This window comes from Labrus bergylta, chromosome 23, assembly GCF_963930695.1.
Source record: "Labrus bergylta chromosome 23, fLabBer1.1, whole genome shotgun sequence".
Classification (NCBI taxonomy): Eukaryota; Metazoa; Chordata; class Actinopteri; order Labriformes; family Labridae; genus Labrus; species Labrus bergylta.
In genome coordinates, this window is record NC_089217.1 from 18,253,659 (window position 1) to 18,272,182 (window position 18,524).

Consider the following 18,524-nt stretch of genomic DNA (forward strand, 5'->3'; position numbering starts at 1 on the left):
ATACACAATGAACGGGGGCCAATTTTGAATTGCGATAGATTGTGTGCAGTGCGTGCTGGTGGCAGCCTCATGTGCCGTCATGACAGCGCATGTCTTGGCATTTTATACTGGTTTATTGGTCGCACCAGTATGAAGCTCGCAGCCCACTGTTTAGATGAAGAAAAGGTATTTAAAGTGCGTTTTATGCACCAAACGTTACACTGTTTGTAACTCTCTCACGTTGTCTGCAGCTCATGTAGCAAAGCATTACATTTTATCAGCGGTAGAATTGGTTGGTTGGTCTATAATGATTTTACTTATTCTTGAATTAAGTCAATTGCTGAAGAAAGCAGCCTTCTGCCACATTGGTGCATTTAGAAATTGACCATTTTCTGTCTTGCTTTCATATTATATCCTTTTTTATTAAGTAAAGTGTACATTACTTTGGTTAGCTGAGGTTGTTATAAATGTGCTAAATTAATAATCTTTGACTTTACAGGTTGAAAGTGTCACTATGTATGCCTCCATTTGTAATCAATGAAACTTAAAAAAAGGGCATCATTATAGCTTGTAACAGTTCCATATTGGTCAGGATTTCATTTTGTAGGAGTCAGTCTTAAGAGAGAGATTCTTGCATGCATCTGAACTGTGCAGACTTCTGCACACTCACAGCCCAACCATGGATGTAACTGAGGCCTAATGACAAAGGGGGAGGTCAGTATCTGGTTGCTTTCAACAGAGGATGGAGCAACATCGTGTACATTATAGACACATGATAGCTCCTTATGCAACCCTCTCCAGTCCCATTAAAAACCTAATGAATGTTTCGAGTACCGTTTTAAACGAAACTGAATTATAAGACTCAATAAATTAGAGGCAAAGCAACAGTAAACGGTGACCTATATGTCCGATAATGTGCGTGGCTCACTGAATGAGGGGAAGTTAACTAATTATCTGTGGCTAGGGTGCAGTTATGTAACATCACTTTCATGGGACTGGTTCGTGTTTTTGTTTTTCGGTTCGTCCTCACAGCAGGGGCAGGATTGTTGGCTGCAGCACAGCAGTGCAGAAGGCAGCTGGGCTGGACTTGCTCTAATCAGATTGATAGTACTAGCTGCAGCCTGTGTGTTCATTTGCTCTGAACAGCTGGTGGAGTCCGTGTTTTTAACCCGCTTCTTCCCACAACAGCACCAGGTTTGTTTGTTTTTCAACATTGATATCATTTTACACAGCAAACTATTAAGCAGTTATGACTCATCATTCACATGAATCAGATCCTTTAAATCACATTAATTTGACATTTTATTGTATTCCTTTATTTTGTCCCATTTCTAAGAATTCTTTGTGTATGTCTGAACAAGAATTCCTATCCTCAGGTTAAAGTTGTACAACAATAATGCTAAATTTAACTCTTATATGTAAAGTAATTCATTTAAACCATATTTGTTTAAAGAACTTAGATATTAACCAAAAAGGTGTTGAAGATCTGGTCTCTTTGCTGCTATTGAAGTAAAACTAGGGTTGGGAGATGTATCCAAAATCTTCTACAATAAAGAAATGGTCAGAAATATCCAACTACTTTTTCCCATTCTGTTTTCAGCTTTTATTTAGGACTTGTACTACTTAAACCTTTACTATATTAATAAAACAGCTGCATCTCATGACACAACACCTGAATAGAAAGCTAAAGTCTCCAAACAGAAAAAAACTCATTCTTTTCACACAGAAACTTAAAAATCCGGAAAACAATCATTTTGAGTCTTACTGATTTTAAGGTTAAAAGGTGAAATACATCCACCTTTTCCTTGTTTACAATTTTTTTTATTTTAACTTGATTCAAACATTTTAAGTACTAACGTCTACACCAGCGAATACATTTACATGAACAGCATTTTCTTCTATTCTGGTGAATAATTACAAGATAAGTTATGAAGTAAATGTGGTGAAGTTTAAGGAACCTCAGTTTCATCCATTTCACCTATATGTTTGCTTTTTTGTGGTAATGGTCATTTTTAAGGCCTTTGCACAGGAAGAGGATATCTTATATCTCACTTCTAAATAAAAAAACTCCCTCTGGTTTTTCCAACAAAGGAAACAGCACATCAACTTTTAAAGTGTTTGAACTATTAGTGCTAGTATTAGTGAACCATACTACTTGCGTGTCATTCCTGTGAATTCAAGATCTCTTTTATGCTTGTGTTATAGACCCAACATTAGGACACCAGCCATGCTTCAGGTTATATGATGCAGTCAAAATTTCTCCTTTAAGGGATGAATAAAGGACTCTGTTTCCCACATCTCAACTTGTAGGATTATGAAATGAAGCACTTCTAGTTTAAACCTCCCAAAAGACAAGACAGCCATCTAAAAGCCCCATACAAGAAAGAGATCCAGCTGTGATCAGCCAGCGGATCTTTATCTTTGTTGATGTGCAAATTCTCTGTCGCAGTACGAGGTTTAAAGTTTATGACTGATGTCTTCGCTCTCTGCCTCACCATGCTGAGACAGGGACAAAGTACATTCTGCACTGCCTTTGATCAATGAGCTGTGCATTGTTCTAATATGATGAACTCTAGTCTATTCCCACTTTACCCGCTCATAGAAACCTATTCTCTTTTATGTCACTATTTTAATTAGACATTAATACGATGCTATGAATTCAATGACAATAAATTGAGCTACTACCTGAGATTGGAATTTGATTATCAGTGGAGGCCAGATGTGACTTGGGTTTCGTCAGTTCAACGTCTGCACACTTGATATCAAGATGTATCATTGCAAGCAAGGCACGAAAGGTGTGCCTGCATGGCAGGTTGAAGCCTGAAAATGAATCAAAGCATGCTGGGAAGGTTTTGAAACAGGGCTTACTACACAAAGTAGTTGAAACTGGTTAACAGATTTATAGTTAAAAAAGCTTGTAAAAGAGGCTGCAAGCTGAGCTGACTCTAGTATCTTTCTAAGGAGCTCAGCTTGTTTTTGTGTGGGTTAAATTTCTTGAGTATTCATTGTTAATAAGATCTACATTCCCATAACTAACAGATATGGTTATTAATACCAGTAAAACCACTGTCTTCATATCAAAATGTAATTCCATTCGGACACATTTCTCTTGGGGGTGGGCGGGCCGCCCCCCTAATATAAGGGTAGGGGAAACACTGCCCTGTATGCTTACCCTGACCCATAAGGCCCCCAAGCGTAATGAAACTGAGTCTCCACTCTCCGTGAGGCTCACAGACCCACTCAGAAACCCCCCACGTTCACTGTTTTGGAGGCTGGCACGTTGAAGTGTTGCAGTCTAATGAAATGCAGATTGTGTGAGGTCGAGTGTTGAGTATAACAAGACCCTTCTCTTTCCTTCCTCGTTAAAGATAAAACATGGACAAAACACGACTGTACAAACTACTGTAGAGTGTCAAACCAACAGTCATCCCTTTTTTAATCTGCGTTTATCTACATAGTTAGAGTCTTTGTTAGCAATGTGAAGAATCAGAAATCCATTGATAGGCTCTGCTTAGCTGTAAGTGTCAGAATGTGCCCCTCCTCTGAGAATTATCTCTTTATGGATTTCCTGTCAGACTGTACAAGGACATCCATTTCCTTTTGACATCTTCAACCCTCATATGGAGCAGAGGTTAAGCACTCAAATGTAATAGTAGTTCAGAACCTACTGAAACATTTTATACAACAAAAAATGGTAAGAGCCATACGCGTTAAACTATCCTGATTATTAAAATATATACTATACTGTTAACTAAATTATTCTTGAACCTGTCATCAATGCAAGTAAACAAATAAAGAGATGAAGTCTAGAAAAAATACAAAAATATAGGTAACCATCATAATGTCAGATACTGTTCACACAACAACGATTTGCACCGAGTCATTCTGTCACACATCAAACGTCTATCAGGAGTTGCAGCGTCTTTGTAAGATGATTCTGCAAAATTTGGGACCAAAAATAACTCTTCTTCTTCTGAGTCACGTCCTAACACATTGGCCTGATGTGTGACCTTAGTTTAGATTTAGTGTGAATTACACTTCCCCAGGACATCATTAACTCTGACCTGTCCGTCTACAAAAAAGAAATAATCAAGTCCATGACTCTATTTTGACATAGAAACAGCCAAAACAAGCTTCTTCAGTATGTCTGACAACCATCATGTTGTTTAGCATCAAAGTAAGTCAGTAAACTGCAGACAATAACTGCTAATAGCTAATTCAAGAAAAAGAGGGCGAGAGTATTACACCACAGGTAACTAACTAACATCAGACCTCCTGTATTCATTTCTAATAGTTAAAATGTTAACACTTTTGTTCTAATCACTGAAAATAAATTAAGAAAAAACATGTGATAAAAAGATCATTATCATCATAATGCTGCAGAGTTGGATTCTTTGATTCAAGTAGGTTTCAGAATATTCTTTTAACATCTTCATGTTCAGATTTGTTGTCAGGGTGTCTGGGAGAGTTTGTCATCTTCACTTTTGTATTTTCTATTTCGTTGTATGTTGTTTACTGGCCCATGTCTACTGTTTGCAAGTTTTGCATTGTACGAATTTACTAATAAGACACGATCAGCAAGAGAATGTTTGTGTCTTTTTCATCACAAAAGTGTGTTTCCATTGGTACACTTGAAAAACCAAACCCAGAAGTTTCCAAACTGAAATGGGGTCAGCAGCATTTCCAAAAGTCTCCGTTTAAGTGGTGGCAAAACTTTACAGAAGTGTGAATTAGTTGAACAAACACCTAGCTGTGGGAGTGTCACCCACCTGGGGGAGGGGTTACTGCCCTTTAAGATGTCATGAAAGGAAAATCTGCAAACGGCCTGTTTGAGCACACATTTCAGAAAAGTGGAGCAGGCAGAAGACAGAGAGGATGGACTTTTCTCATCATTGGGGGGTTTGTAGACAGACTAGAGACACATACTAGTCTTACAGCCAACTTCCACCAGATGCGTGTCCTGTCCGTCTCTGCTCCTGTCCGGCAGCGGAGGTGATAGGTTTTCACTTTATTCAATGTGTGTGCTTCCACTGGAGCAGACAAGCAATGCACACGTTTCTGGTGGAAGTTCGGTGTTAGAAACACATGGTGAAGTGTATTTTGCATAATATGTTACCTTTTAAGTTATGTTTTTTTGTATAAAAATATATTACTGGGGACCTAAATGCACATGACAACCACAAAAAATACAACCTGAAAACCTCTGTGATAGACATCACACTGTTATTTAAATGCACACAATTATACTTGACTTGTCTCAAACCCAATTTGGACTGCAGAAAAGAATGGAGCCCAACTGAATCAGTTTGTGTGGATTGGTCACATCTGGCTGATACCTGAGTCCCTTGAGTCTGCAAGGCTTCGATCACTTCAGTCGATGCATCACTGGTTGAAGATGTGATGAGGTTCAACACATTCGATGCAGCAGCCTCATTAAAGGGAGCAGTCTGAAGGCTCACAATCTGACAGCACAGTGGACAGGCTCCTTAGTGTTTACACCTGATCCCCAACACGGTCCTGAAAAAGCTCCACTACATTTACCAATATCTGGATTATAGTAGAGAGACGGATGTCAACAGGGCTCAACCATTGGAGCAAAGATTGCTCAAACTTTTGTGTACTTGTTTATTTGGGCATGTTTAGGTGCAGAGGGGATTCAGGCTGGTCGGCTTAGTGTCACTTTGGTTTCAACCTCAAAAGGAAATGTGAACTCTCTCCTGGCCTGTTCAACTTTCTGCGGTGGGGGAAGTGTGAACAAAGCTGAAGTGTCTTTGTTACCTTCAAAGAAACACAGAGAACGCAGCAGTACAAGGAGAATTCACCTAGCGCGAGTTGGAGGGGGTGCTGTGAGGTGCATGTGTGAACAACCAGATCAGGAGGATTTAAGGGGCAGTCCTCCTGAAATTCTTCAGAAATTTTCTGTAGTGCACATGTGGAAACGGCTTTAGACCACTTTGGGTGCCAATTTGATAGATTACAAGATTGTAACTCCTACCTTTGTACTACTTTTCAAATGAGCAGATCTCTCAGTGTTTACTTCCTTGGCTCAGGTCTCACTTTGGACAGTATCTTGGCAAACAGATTCAGCTCTGGCCATGCTCTTAAGGGCCTATGTGATTAAACATTTTATTTATGGTGTGCGTTGCAGTTCCACTCCAGCTATAAATCAGACACCATGTGGGCGGCTCCCAAGTTCTGAACCTCTTACAGTACCCCCTGCCTGCCTTGACTCCAGCTCTGGCCATAGACCCACCTTGCACTGATGGATGTGTCAGAGCTTTGATGGATAAAGTCCCTGTGACACTACCACATGCTGGCTTTGTAAGTCTTTTCACACTCTGTAAGTACTGCAGAGGTGGATGAGAAATGCTGGCATGGTATTGCAAAGATCAGAATTAGAATCAGAAATACTTCATCATCACCTTGGGGGAAATTACAACATTATGTTCGCTCTGATAACGGACATAAGTTCTAGTTTCTTTTCTGAAATTGGTGCCATGTATCACTATACTATATAAGAAAATGATCTTTTAAAGAGAAAGGTTGCATTTCATATTGCATTATTTCCAGAGCAAAGCATGGAAGGTTATCTCAACAGTAATCCACCAGGAAGCCTATTTTGGTACTTTTTTTTTTACCATTTACTTTTCCTTATTCCTTAACATTCTTCAGATGGTAGTGACCGAAAGAACGAACGCGGATGCAAACGGCTGAAATTAGTTTCCTCCGGAGGGTGGCTGGGCTAAACCTTACAGATAGGGTGAGGAGCTCAGATATTGGGGGGGGGAGCTATGAGTAGAGCCGCTAGTCCTTTGCTTCAAAAGGAGGCAGTAAAGGTGGTTTGGATATCTGACTAGGATGCCTCCTGGACGCCTCCCGTTTTTTCCAGGCACGCCCAACTGGGAGGAGACTCCTGGGTAGACCCCCAGGGGTAGATATATCCCATCTAGCCTCGGAATATATCCCATTTAGCCTTATATATATCCCATCTAGCCTGGAAACGCCTCGGAATCCCCAAGGAGGAGCTGGAAAACGTTGCTTGGGAGGGGGAAGTCTGGGTTGACTTACTGCACTTGTTACCATCGAGAACGGACCTCAGATAAGCGGATAAAATGGATGGATGGATTGGTGCTTCAGATGTGAACAAAACAAAGTTTTGTTAGGGCAAACAGCTGTACAATAACTTTCTGTTTCTTTTTAGAAATTCTACCAGTCAGTTTTTGTGAAACGGTCACCAATTTATTTGATGTCAGTTGTTGGAACAATCATGTTTTATTCATGGGGCCAGAGGAGCTGGAGCGAGAGCTCACAAATTGGAAACATGACATGAGTTTTCAGTACACTGGTTTGGGTTGTACCGTGAATACTACTGTAATTCTTTGCCAGAAATCTAAACATGAGTATACTTGCCTCCCAGTTCCTGTTTTAAAACCAGCTGCAGCTCCAATCTGCCAGGATCTATTTTCTCCCGTGATTCTGATTTCACTTGTCTTCCCAGAGAACAGGTCTTTTCTGTGAAGTTGATTGCCAGGTACAATCAGCATCAAGGGGGAAATTTCCCTCAAGGACAACTTGTATCAGGATGTTTCATAAAGCCAAGAAGAGGGTGAAAAAGATGCATCTTACTCTGTGGTTTTCACAGAAGTTTATTTGTGGCAGGTTTTGATAGGGATAAAATGTCCAGGTGTATTATTTGACTTATTAGGACTTCCAGGGATCGTGTATTTTACATACGAGACATTATTCCGAATATAAACAAACTTGTTTGTTACTGCTGCTAATAGGTGTTTTCGGACCGCAGGAACCTTTTCATAGTTCCAGGAACTGTTGGAACCCTCCCCCCTTCTTTAGTGATTCTGCACCACAGGATCAATTTTAGTTCCTAGAGCCCCGTTTAGAGGATCCTTTGTAGCTCCTGCTTCAGAGTAGTTACTCTCCCAGGACCATGGTGGTGCGAATGCAGACATAGAAAGTGTCCCCATGGTGAGTAGGGAACTCCCAAGTGGCGGGGCGGTTGTGGCTCAGTTGATAGAGTCGCTTGACCCCAAGCAACCACATGCCAGTAGTCAGAAGACTTGAAAAGTGCTATACAAGCTCAAGTCCAAGTGGATAGTTCCTCTTAAAAATTATCCCCAGAACTGTATAGTCCAAAAACACCTAATATTTATGCATAATATCATACATGTTATGAAGGTGGCTTTATACCAAATATCACATCAGATAAGTTGCTGTAATTGTCTTCAGATATAACAAAGCTCTTAGCTCAGCTCGATGAACAAAAGCTGATTAATCCAGTGTCTCAAAAGCTGTTGTGATAAACGTCTTTATAGTGTGTGGTAGAAGGGAGACTTTCCAATTAACCTTAATGGCTGTCCATTTAGTCTGCGAGCACAACTTCAATAACAGAGCAGCAGCACGACACCACCTTCCAATAAAACATTTTATCCAACAACTAGAACTGACACACAATCCCTCCTTCCTTTTAGAAAACTGGTCTAATCAATGTTTTTGTCTCATCATTGATTCAGTGCAGCTATATCAGTTCTGTCCCATCTTTTCACCAGATAATAGAAAAGTATGCATAATGGTATCGATATAAATAAAAGGTTAACGATCCCCTTCCCTTGCCAGGATCCTATAGCTTCAAATTCTTATAGCTTGTTTCCGCATTTTTCTTCTCAAAGCAGTATGTTTTTTTTTGCTCATGTGTATAAAACTTAGTTCTGAATATTGAACCCTGTTGGTAATGTGTCCCACAGCAGGCTTTTTCCTTTAACAAAGACGCTCGAGCGATGCATTGTTTTCCATTTCTGTGTAGGTGGCCAAAATTTAATTTGGCTCTGTCTCTAAGAAGGATTTATTTTGGACTGTCTTGATAGACAGCTCCCCCCCAAAACAAGATCAAAACAACAAATAATGTAGTATCTGTATATGAAAGGCAGTGTTTTGACTGCTAACCCATCTATATTTGCAGGAAGTTTTCATACAAATTATCTCCAACAAGTGCAAAACAAATTGAACTCATGACATGCTCATGAGTTCATGTTTGGAACTACATCATCCTGAGATTTCCAAGAGTCTTAAGCTAAACAAAAAGCAACCAGTGATGACTCAGCTGATCAGTAGCTCTCGCAACAGTAGGTCAGCATCAACCCTTGCATTTTCCTCCTTAGTATTTTTTGATTCAATATAGACGGATACATCAATGACTTCTTGCACACACTTGGGAGGGTCTTTCAGAAGCTACATTTTACAGATATTTGTATCTTGAACTGAAAGTCGATTCAGTGTTTGGCAAAGCATTTTGAGTTTTGCCTTTATATGTACATGTTTCCATTGTAAGCTGAATAAATGGCAAACACAGCCTTTCAGATATGGAAAATGGGAGGAAAAAACTGCTGTTGCTATCTCCTCTTTCCCAGCTACTAAAAAGAAACTGGGTCAGAAATGTGCTGCGAGTAATGTTTAAACATTATGTAATATGTCACGGCATTTTATCCTGCGTAAGCGCTCTTCATCTTTTCAGGGGCAGAGGGAACGTGCTGTGGTTGAAGCAGTGTTTCTTGTAGAGGTGTAGTGAAGCTTTTGATGTGGGTTAATTCTATTACAGCATGTGTTTCAGTAAGGGATTGGATCCTTTTAAATCATGGTCTGGGTAAATACTAAATTATGACTGGCAAGATGTTATCTTTTTTCTGATAAGTAGTTCAGTAGAAACTGTCTGCACCATTGACTATATCTCAATTACCATCTCTCTCTGTTGTACAAAAGTGAAGCAAATATAACCCATGACATGTTGCGCTGGTGACGTAATTTGGAGCCAAGACATGTTCAGATTAGTGCTGGCTGGTGGATCCACTGAAATGACGCCATGTCCCTTCTCCTTCCCTTCACTCACTGTTAAAATGTCACATCCCTCAGCGTAGACTCGCGCTTATTCAAAAGTTCAAGGACTGTGTAATTAGTTTTCATTACGTTTGCCTTTCCTTGTCTACGTTGCTAACCCGGTTGATGATGTCATACCCTTTTCCATAGGATCAAAGACTAATTCCAACTAATCTTCTTTGAAAATAATAATAATAAATGATTTGACGTGCATTTGAACTTTATAATTTGGCGTCTCTGCTTAAACAGAGAAGGCAGGGTTTATGATCTAAACTTTAGCCAGTCAGCAGGCGGAGCTCTGAATCTTTTGGCTTCACTCCCGTCTATCCGTCCATCTTTTTACACAGTCTATATCCTGCGCTTTATGAATGTGTTGTCTCGGTCAACAGGTACAGAAGGTGTAAACAATATGCACATTGCATTTGAACTCTGTGGGTTGGTTATGGCGTTCTTGGAAAATAAATAAAGTTTGGGCTTGTAAAAACATTGTTTTTGATGCAAAACACATGAAAACATAAATTAAAGGTCTTCTTTTTATTCAGCTAATTATGGACTCCAAATGGAACATATGGTCCTGATCGCGACCATAAATACATGATAATGTACACCAAACCGGGCATATACACTTCAAATTATGGATTAAGTGGACATGAATTAGTGCATTTACTTCTGGAAATCAGTACTAATCTGCCTTATTTTTCCTGCCACTAAATAAAGCCTGATTTGCCATCGATGTGTTGTGATTGTGCTAATAATTGTTGCCACAAATTTTGCTTCAAGGCTCTCTGGTTGTTGAGTGTTTTAACAAAGAGTAGAGTAGACAGCTATTTTTGACACAATATTTAGCCTAAACCAAGGTCTAGTGTTTGTGTCCATCATTACCGCACTAAAAAATAATTTAATACATTAACTTGGCACAAACATCACGCTATTATGTTTGGTAACAAAGACTACGAGGTTAAGTTAAGAGAAAGATCATGGTTTGTGTTTTAACACTGGGCCGACTTGGACAGGAATTCTCTGAAAGGATTGTTTGTCCTGTGTCCTGTGTTTGCCCTATTGACTTTCAAAGTAAGTCACAACACAGTAGTACGAGCTAATCAAGACACAGCAGGCCACCTGGCATGGATCTATTCGGAAGAAAATAACTCTGCTGATCTGCAAGGTGTTTGAGCTCTTTTTCTCCATCCAATTTTAGCTTACCTTCTCCATAAGAGTGCTCCAGATTCAGAATAATGGTTTTTAGATATTAGAGGGAACAGTTACTTTGTATAAACAGATATTTAAAAACCTTTAGTTTTCCAGCATGTTCTTCAGCATTTGAGCTATGATTGTTCCTCTGTAACCCTACCAGATGTCCTTATTATTATACAATGATGTATGAGGTGCAAAATATAGTAAAATGCTCTAAAATATGACTATCAAAGCCCAGATAATAGAGGCACATTTTTTTATTTATTGAAATAAAAATAGAAAGAGTCAAAAAAACCCTCCCTAAAGGCCTTAAGATTAGTGATATAAAAACAGAAGTTTGATTTCTCTCCTTTCCCTGCTTCAGACAGAAATATTTCACTTCAAGTTCAGAGCGTCTCCTCCTCTGCCCTTGTTTGTCATCTCTTCCACACAGCAGGCTGCTTGCTTTTTGCTGGCCAGATGAAAAGGCAGACCGCCAAACCCAGACAGCAAAATGTCACCTTGTCTTCACAAACAGCAGTTTTCACACTGAAGGCGAAATGGGCAATCCATACTTCTCCCCTTAGATAACGATGAGAGTGGTCTATTTTTATTTTACCTTTTTTAAAGTGAGGCAGTTGATTGACATGCTCACTGTAATGTCGCTAAAAGGAAAATACAGCAGCATACCTTCCTGTTCTGAGGTGCAATGATAAATGTGAATACATCAGCAGCCAAGGTCAAAATATGGGCGTCAAATGACAAATCTATCATGCCTTGTTCGTCATGCTAGGATGGAATACCTCGGGATCTAGATGTGTGAGCTGTCCCTGTGAGTCTGTTTGCTTTGATTCATATCATCTGACTTCTCTCTAATAAAACACAGCAGGGCCGCAGGTTGCTCAATATCCTGTATTGCATCAATCCCTTCCATGTCCACTGTTTATTCAGTATTTTCTCTTGGTGACATCACTGTTTCAGTCTGACTGTGATAACGTTCACTTACACCTTGGTGTCATTGCTTGCTCGACTCCTCTGGTTTTTCTACACTTACATGGAAATTGGCTCACACTAACAAGAGCTGTTGAGGGTTCAACTGCTGTCAAAAGGGTAGTGCTGTCGTGGGAAGCTGAGCTGTTTATTTATGAGACAGAGAATGGAAAATCATCCAGGTGCTGTTTAAAGCATGATAGTCAGCTGTCACCTTTCCCACTGTCTGTAATCAGACCTGCTTTATGAACGTACTGCTGTAACTATAACGCAGGCAGAGATGTGAAAGAGAAATCACAATGTAAGTTTTTTTAAAGGTATATTTTTTGGGGCTTTTTGGGCCTTTGTTTTAGAGATAGGACAGTGGATACGGTCAGAAAACAGGAAGATAGAGAGTAGGGAGTGACATGGAGGAAAGGTGCCATGGGTCAGATTTGAACCCGGCCTGGGGGACCACAGCTTGCGTACATGGGGCACGTGAACTAATCATTACTCTACAGGTGCCCCATCACTTTTAAAGTTTGAGGGTTAGTGTTGATTTATCATTACGAATAGAATAGCAACTATTAAATTTGAGATTCTTTGAAATATAATATCAAGGCTAGTCCTGGGACGCCACTTTTCTGTTGAAATGCGTAAATATCTTAAGGGTCAAATTTAAATGAAATAGGCAGGCGAGTGGTGGGACAAAATATCAATCCAGCAATATTTTGTCCTCCTGACTTGTGTGACACAGTTATCAAATCTCTTATCCCAAATATAGATATTTTGATCACCAGAAAATACTGCGCTTTAAGCAGTTTTTACTGGCAATACTGCTGATTGCATCATCAATTCATGACTCCTCATGGTGGCATGAATGAATGAGAGTCACATGAACACAAGTTAATTAAAGTTAAAAGAAAAAGTTTGGAGTTGAGTTACTTTGATTCATTTTTATCCAATCACTATTTAGGCGTTATCTTTTATTTTAAAAGCAAAATGTTATGTTAAGTTTTGCTCTCTTTTATGGAATGTCCTTGTGGTCTTATGAAAGGACAAGAACTCAGTGAGGGCTACCCCTAATCTTATAAATATGTATCGTTTTATTTGTTCAGTTTGTTGCTGTGCCCTAAAAACTTTGTTTTTCATGACCAGCCGGTCAACATGACTTTTTAAGAACATGTACATCGTGCAATGCTAACTTCTTCTTTCTTAAACTTTTCTGCAAGTATTGAATGAGTCAAACTTGAGCCAGGAAGGTGGCATTTTTAAATTGCTCTCTCGTGTGTGTAGATAAACTCCTCCATCCCTTCAGCCAAGTCATCCACCAGCCTCCACAGCTTGATTGTCAATTTATAGTCGAGAAAGCTTTTGAAATGCTAATACATGCCTGCCACATGTTGTGATCCTGCTGTGTGTCTCTTTTATTTCGGTGCACCGATGAAACTTGTATCCGACAGCATGTCACAGTTTGTGTTTTGTACTGGTGACACTTTGAGAGATTTTTTCATAGCTCTTCATATTGTCTCTCTGGCAGTTTTCTCCTCTCCCACACACTCATCTGCATAATTAATCAGCTTTAATCATCAGGTGAGGCTTTTATGGAGGGGGTTCACACTTCACAGTCACACAGTGGAGGAAAATCTGGTATTTTCTGAGCGAAAGAGAAAATACGTTTCAGATTGGGCTTAGAGTCAGGCTGTGATCGTACAGGTTATAAAAGCAGTAGATTGAAGATTGGAAACCACGGACTATTTTTAGGATTTACTATCTAGGAATCCTCCGAGTTTTCCAGACACAAACTCCTCTGACTTCCCGGTCTCCCTCCATGACTGCAGGTCAGTGTTTTGCAACCGAGAGGGAGTGGCTTGAGTGTAACTGTGTTTCCCCACTGCGAGAAAATGAGCTGAGCCAAGATTAAGTTAGAAAACCCCTGTGTTGATGCTTCACCATAAAGCCTTGTTAATCGACCTCTGACGTTCAGTGACAGTCTCCTAATCCGTTCTGCCCTATTATTGTAAGCAGCTATTAGTGATGTCTATCCTCTCAGACCGTGGCTCTAAGGTTTCGAACCAATCAGAACTGAGCGATTTTGATTCCCACTTCCTGATTAAGGGCGCAATATCCAATCAGTGGCATTGTTTTCTCTGTTCTTCTCGTTACTGAGCTGCCTGTGGGTTTGTTTTGTCTGACAGGAGATTAGCTAAATCAGGCATCGTGCCAGGTATGGGTTGCAGTCAGTTGTGCTGTGCGCTGCAGCCATACGGATGGCCTTACCTGCTAGTAGAGATCTTGTTAAACACGCAGTTCCACAGAAATCTTAAGCAGAGCCAAAAGTCCTCCTCGGGGACAGGATTGGTGGCATGATGTGTGTTTTATAATGATGTGTTTCTAAGATATAATTGTGTGTGACTAAACCAAATCAGTGTGGTTACTTCAGGAGGACGGAGGATAGCAATAGTGAGGAAATGTGATTAGATCTGGGTTATTTTTCTCCTGCTGTTAAGTTGCTCTGTTATCTGCGGTTCTCAGGAGCAGGTGGAGGTAATCTTGTGTGGAGCCGGAGCGCAACATCTGGCCTAAAGCAGCTTCAGTACTGTAGTTACTCTGTGAGTCTGGCTTGCACACATGTAAGGTGGCCTCTTATATGATCAGACATTATGGAAACATGCTATGTTGAAGTGCTGGCTTTGCTGAAAACAATGCAGCAGTATGTCCTCCTTCTAACTTTAGATTCTGCTCCTGAATGCTCTGGATTTCTTCTGACCAGAGAAGGTAGGCAGTTTTAAGACACCCCCACACGGCTATTTTGGATGGCCCTCGGTTTGCCAGGCAAACAGCAAACCAACAGGTGTTGCAGCGATGGAAGCGGGCAAGAGAACTGGTTCAGATATAACCGATTCTACCCGACCTAAAAAGCCCACCAGCAGAATCTTTTTCACTGGCTGAGAAGCGGGGTTACACCCTGAACAGGTCGCCAGTCAATCACAGGGCTGACATACAGAGACAAACAAGCATCCACACTCACATTCACACCAACAGGTGACTTTAGAGGTCACCAATTAACCTAACAATCATGTCTTTGGACTGTGGGAGGAAACCCCGTACATGCAGCTCCTCACAGACCTGAACCAGGAACCTTCTTACTGTCAGGGCACTGCATCGCCGTAGACCCTCTTTTCTTTACTGTGTCCGATTGTAGTGAATGGAATTAGAGCTTCTGAATCGTCATCAGATCAGCATTATATTACCATAATAAAAGCGTCCTGTCATTCGCCTGTCTCACTGGAAAATACATATGCAACAACAGTCAGTATGTAGCTCACACAGAGGAGCTTGCATGGCTGTAGGCTCTTTTTCTTTTTTCATTGTTTTCATCTAAAATCTTCTGCTCTTTACTTATTCTTCATGAGTAAAAATAAATCAGTGTTGTTTGAGTTTTTATGAATGGATGCAGCAGGAATATCAGTCAACATGTGTTTCTAATTTTGTTGTGAATGTCTGTCTGTATGCTGTTGTAATGTTCATCATCATCATCTTTTATCATTCCCATTGCTTCAATCTGTTGCGAGTTTTGTGTCAAGTTTTGTCTTCTGTTAATATTTTGGTTAAACTAATGTCTGTTTTCCTTTTTTTTCTGTCTCTTGTCTCCTCTTTTTTCGTTTGTTTGCTGTCGTCCTGTTTGGCTGCTGCTGCTGATGTCGATGCTGCACAACTATCGCCATTCTGCTGTCACGCACAACCCACCACTGCCGACATCTGGTCAACAACACGTGGTGGACGCACCCTCCTCCCTCTCCCCTCCTTTAATCTCCATGCTCCCCTTACTTCCACTCTCCCCCCCCCCCCCGCACTTCTCTTTTTCTGTCTCCACCTCTTTTCCCCTGATAGCCCCATGCAGAGTTGAAAGAGCACCATGCCACCTCTGGTAAGCCAGTGCCTTTTCAGAGTTAAGACTAAGGGCAGTTCACACAGTCAGGGGAAGGGGCTAGGGGAGAGAATGATGGGTATTAACAACATGTTTTCAAGAAGGGTTGTCACAATACTTGAAGTTTGAAATTCAATATAATACTTATAAAAAGCAAACCTACCTGTTTGGCTCTCACAGCAACAGAAATATAAGTCCTAAACTCCCACCCAATATTCAACTTATTTCTTGTTTTCAATGATCAAAAGTATTTATGCAATTGAGACAGAATTCAGGCGATGTCTTGCAATTATTGTTGGATTCATTCCCCCTCCTATGCACATGTCTTATGATTTAAATATATATCATTTTAGCTTTGGTAATTTTTGATTCTATTCATCATTGAAAAATCTATGTTGTCAAAAAGTATCAAATTAATCAATTTGTGATGCACCACTTTCCCACTAGTTTTCCCATACTGTGGTATTTTCCATGGTATTGTATACTTTAAACTGTTGTAAGCCCTTTATTGTTATATTAATTGTTCAGACATCACTGTCATTTGCATCGTCCCAAGTTTCTTAAGGCATTTGGAACAGGACATGTTGTGTAGATGAAGAGATCGTGGAGTTCATCTAGCAGAGCCGTGGGCGACCTTAACTTGCTTTGTGCACATTTTAGTCTCAGCTCACTGATATTTTTTGGATACTTTTTTATTTTACTAGTTCCCTTTTGCAAGGTTTGAGGAGGAGGTTGTCAAAAAGCCAGTGAACAAGGTGTACAAGAACTGTACTGAACTGATTTTGTTCAGAATAACCTTCGAAAATCTGAAGAACGTGGAATGAAAACATTTCTTCTTAAAATTTGAAAATGAACCTACCTCAGGCTACCTCACTTACTGCATCATGAAACAAAATCAAAATGTCTGAAAACAAGAGCGAAATCAATAGATTCTGCTGTTGTAGCTTAAAAAGAACAAGCTGGAAAGAAGGTGACTTTTTTCTAGAGCAGTAACTGTAGTAGCCTCAAACATCTAACCTCTCTTTCTTTTATGTTGGAATAAAATATCTTAACTTGATAAACTCGAAAAGTTCGATTAACAAATATTCTCAACACTTAAATATGCTCAAATATGAGCTGTTTTGAGTTTCATGTGGAGTCCTATTCGGAGATGCAAAGTTACATAATCCCTGAGTTTTCTTGTATTAGAAAGATAAAAATCCTGTTTTAATTGCAAACGTTTATTTCTACATTTGTAAACTAAAAAAGAGCTGAGGAACAATCAGCCAGCTCTCTTTATTAAAGGTGGATAAACAAGTTGTAGTAATAAGGGACACTCATTAAAAGCTCTTTTTCCATTCATAAGTGGTGCATTAAAGTCGTGTTATATGAGTGGTCATAATGTGTTTAGACACAAATGGCTGTTTGTAGATATTCTCTGCTCTGAAGTAAGATGGAAACATGTCTGATCTCTCCTCTTACATCCTTCCTCTTCATCTCCCTCCCCTCCTCTCTTCTTCTTCTCTGTCTGTAGCTGCTGTAGTGAGCGGGGATGACACCCTCCTTCTGACCCCAGGCAGGATGAGCCAGCGCCAGGTGAAGGAGCGGGACAAGGAGAGGGAGAAGGACAAGGACAAGGAGAAGGAGGCGGGCCTCCAAACACCCAACAGGGAACATGTCGCCACCCCCTCCACCCTGAGCCCGGGGGTCAGCTACAGCCACGGTAAGATACTCATTCCTCGTTCAACCCACATTACACCAGTGCTGCTTTACTGATACGAGGTTTTTACAGTATCTGACTGTAAAACTGATAAACAAGTTAAACAATTTCAACCGTGAATCAAAAGCAACACCTTGTAATAAAAACACTGATTGTCCTTTTATGAACAAGCACACATTTTAAATGGTAAATGGTAAATGGACACAGGAGCTGGAGATCGACCTCCCGACCTTCCGGTTAAGAGACAACCGACTCTACCAACTGAGCCACAGCCACCAACATTTTAGGAATCGCACAAAACTGTTTTGTTTATAAAAAAGGAAAGTTTACATAAAATCATTGTATAATGAAATAAAAAAAGGGAACTAGACCAGCCGCCATTTCTGTGTGGCATCTCCCTTCAACAGCTAGCACTCCTAAAAGGTTAACATTTTCCTACTTGTCAACTTTTACATCAATGTAAAGGACTTCAGGAAAAACCTGTGGAGTTTTACAGTTCACTAACACTCGGGGAGGGGGAGTGCATCTTACACACTGTATGAGAGTGGACCCTTTCTTTACTACCACACAGTATCGACTCTTCCCTACCAACATGCTTCGTCTTTCCACTCAGTTATGAAGCTCTCATTTTCCATATTGGCCCCTCATGTATAAACACACACTTTCAGCTTATCTTATACACACAACAAACTCTGTAGCTAATAAGAGTAATAATAATCATATTAACTCATCATATATGTCTTTTATGACCTGTGCTCACTCTAACTTCACAAACATTCATTAACAGACAGACCTGTATTTACAATTTCCCTTGATTTTTATGTTTGTTTAAATTGGCAGTCTGTCTGTTTTCTCATTCCATCCAATATGCTGTGGTAATTTCCCCTT

The 18,524-nt window shown here is 40.1% G+C and overlaps 1 protein-coding gene across 6 annotated transcripts in view; it reads left to right on the plus strand.

Moving 5' to 3' along the window:
• The window catches only part of osbpl8 (oxysterol binding protein-like 8), a 109,306-nt gene that overhangs the window by 37,760 nt on the left and 53,022 nt on the right, over window positions 1-18,524 (plus strand). For 5 of the 6 annotated variants that reach the window (XM_020649514.3, XM_020649513.3, XM_020649515.3 and 2 more), the window contains 2 exons: window positions 15,901-15,937; window positions 17,451-17,639. In XM_020649514.3, coding sequence (XP_020505170.1) covers window positions 15,901-15,937; window positions 17,451-17,639 — 226 coding nt within the window. The remainder of the gene's footprint in view (window positions 1-15,900; window positions 15,938-17,450; window positions 17,640-18,524) is intronic. The other variant, XM_065951103.1, reaches the window with a different exon arrangement.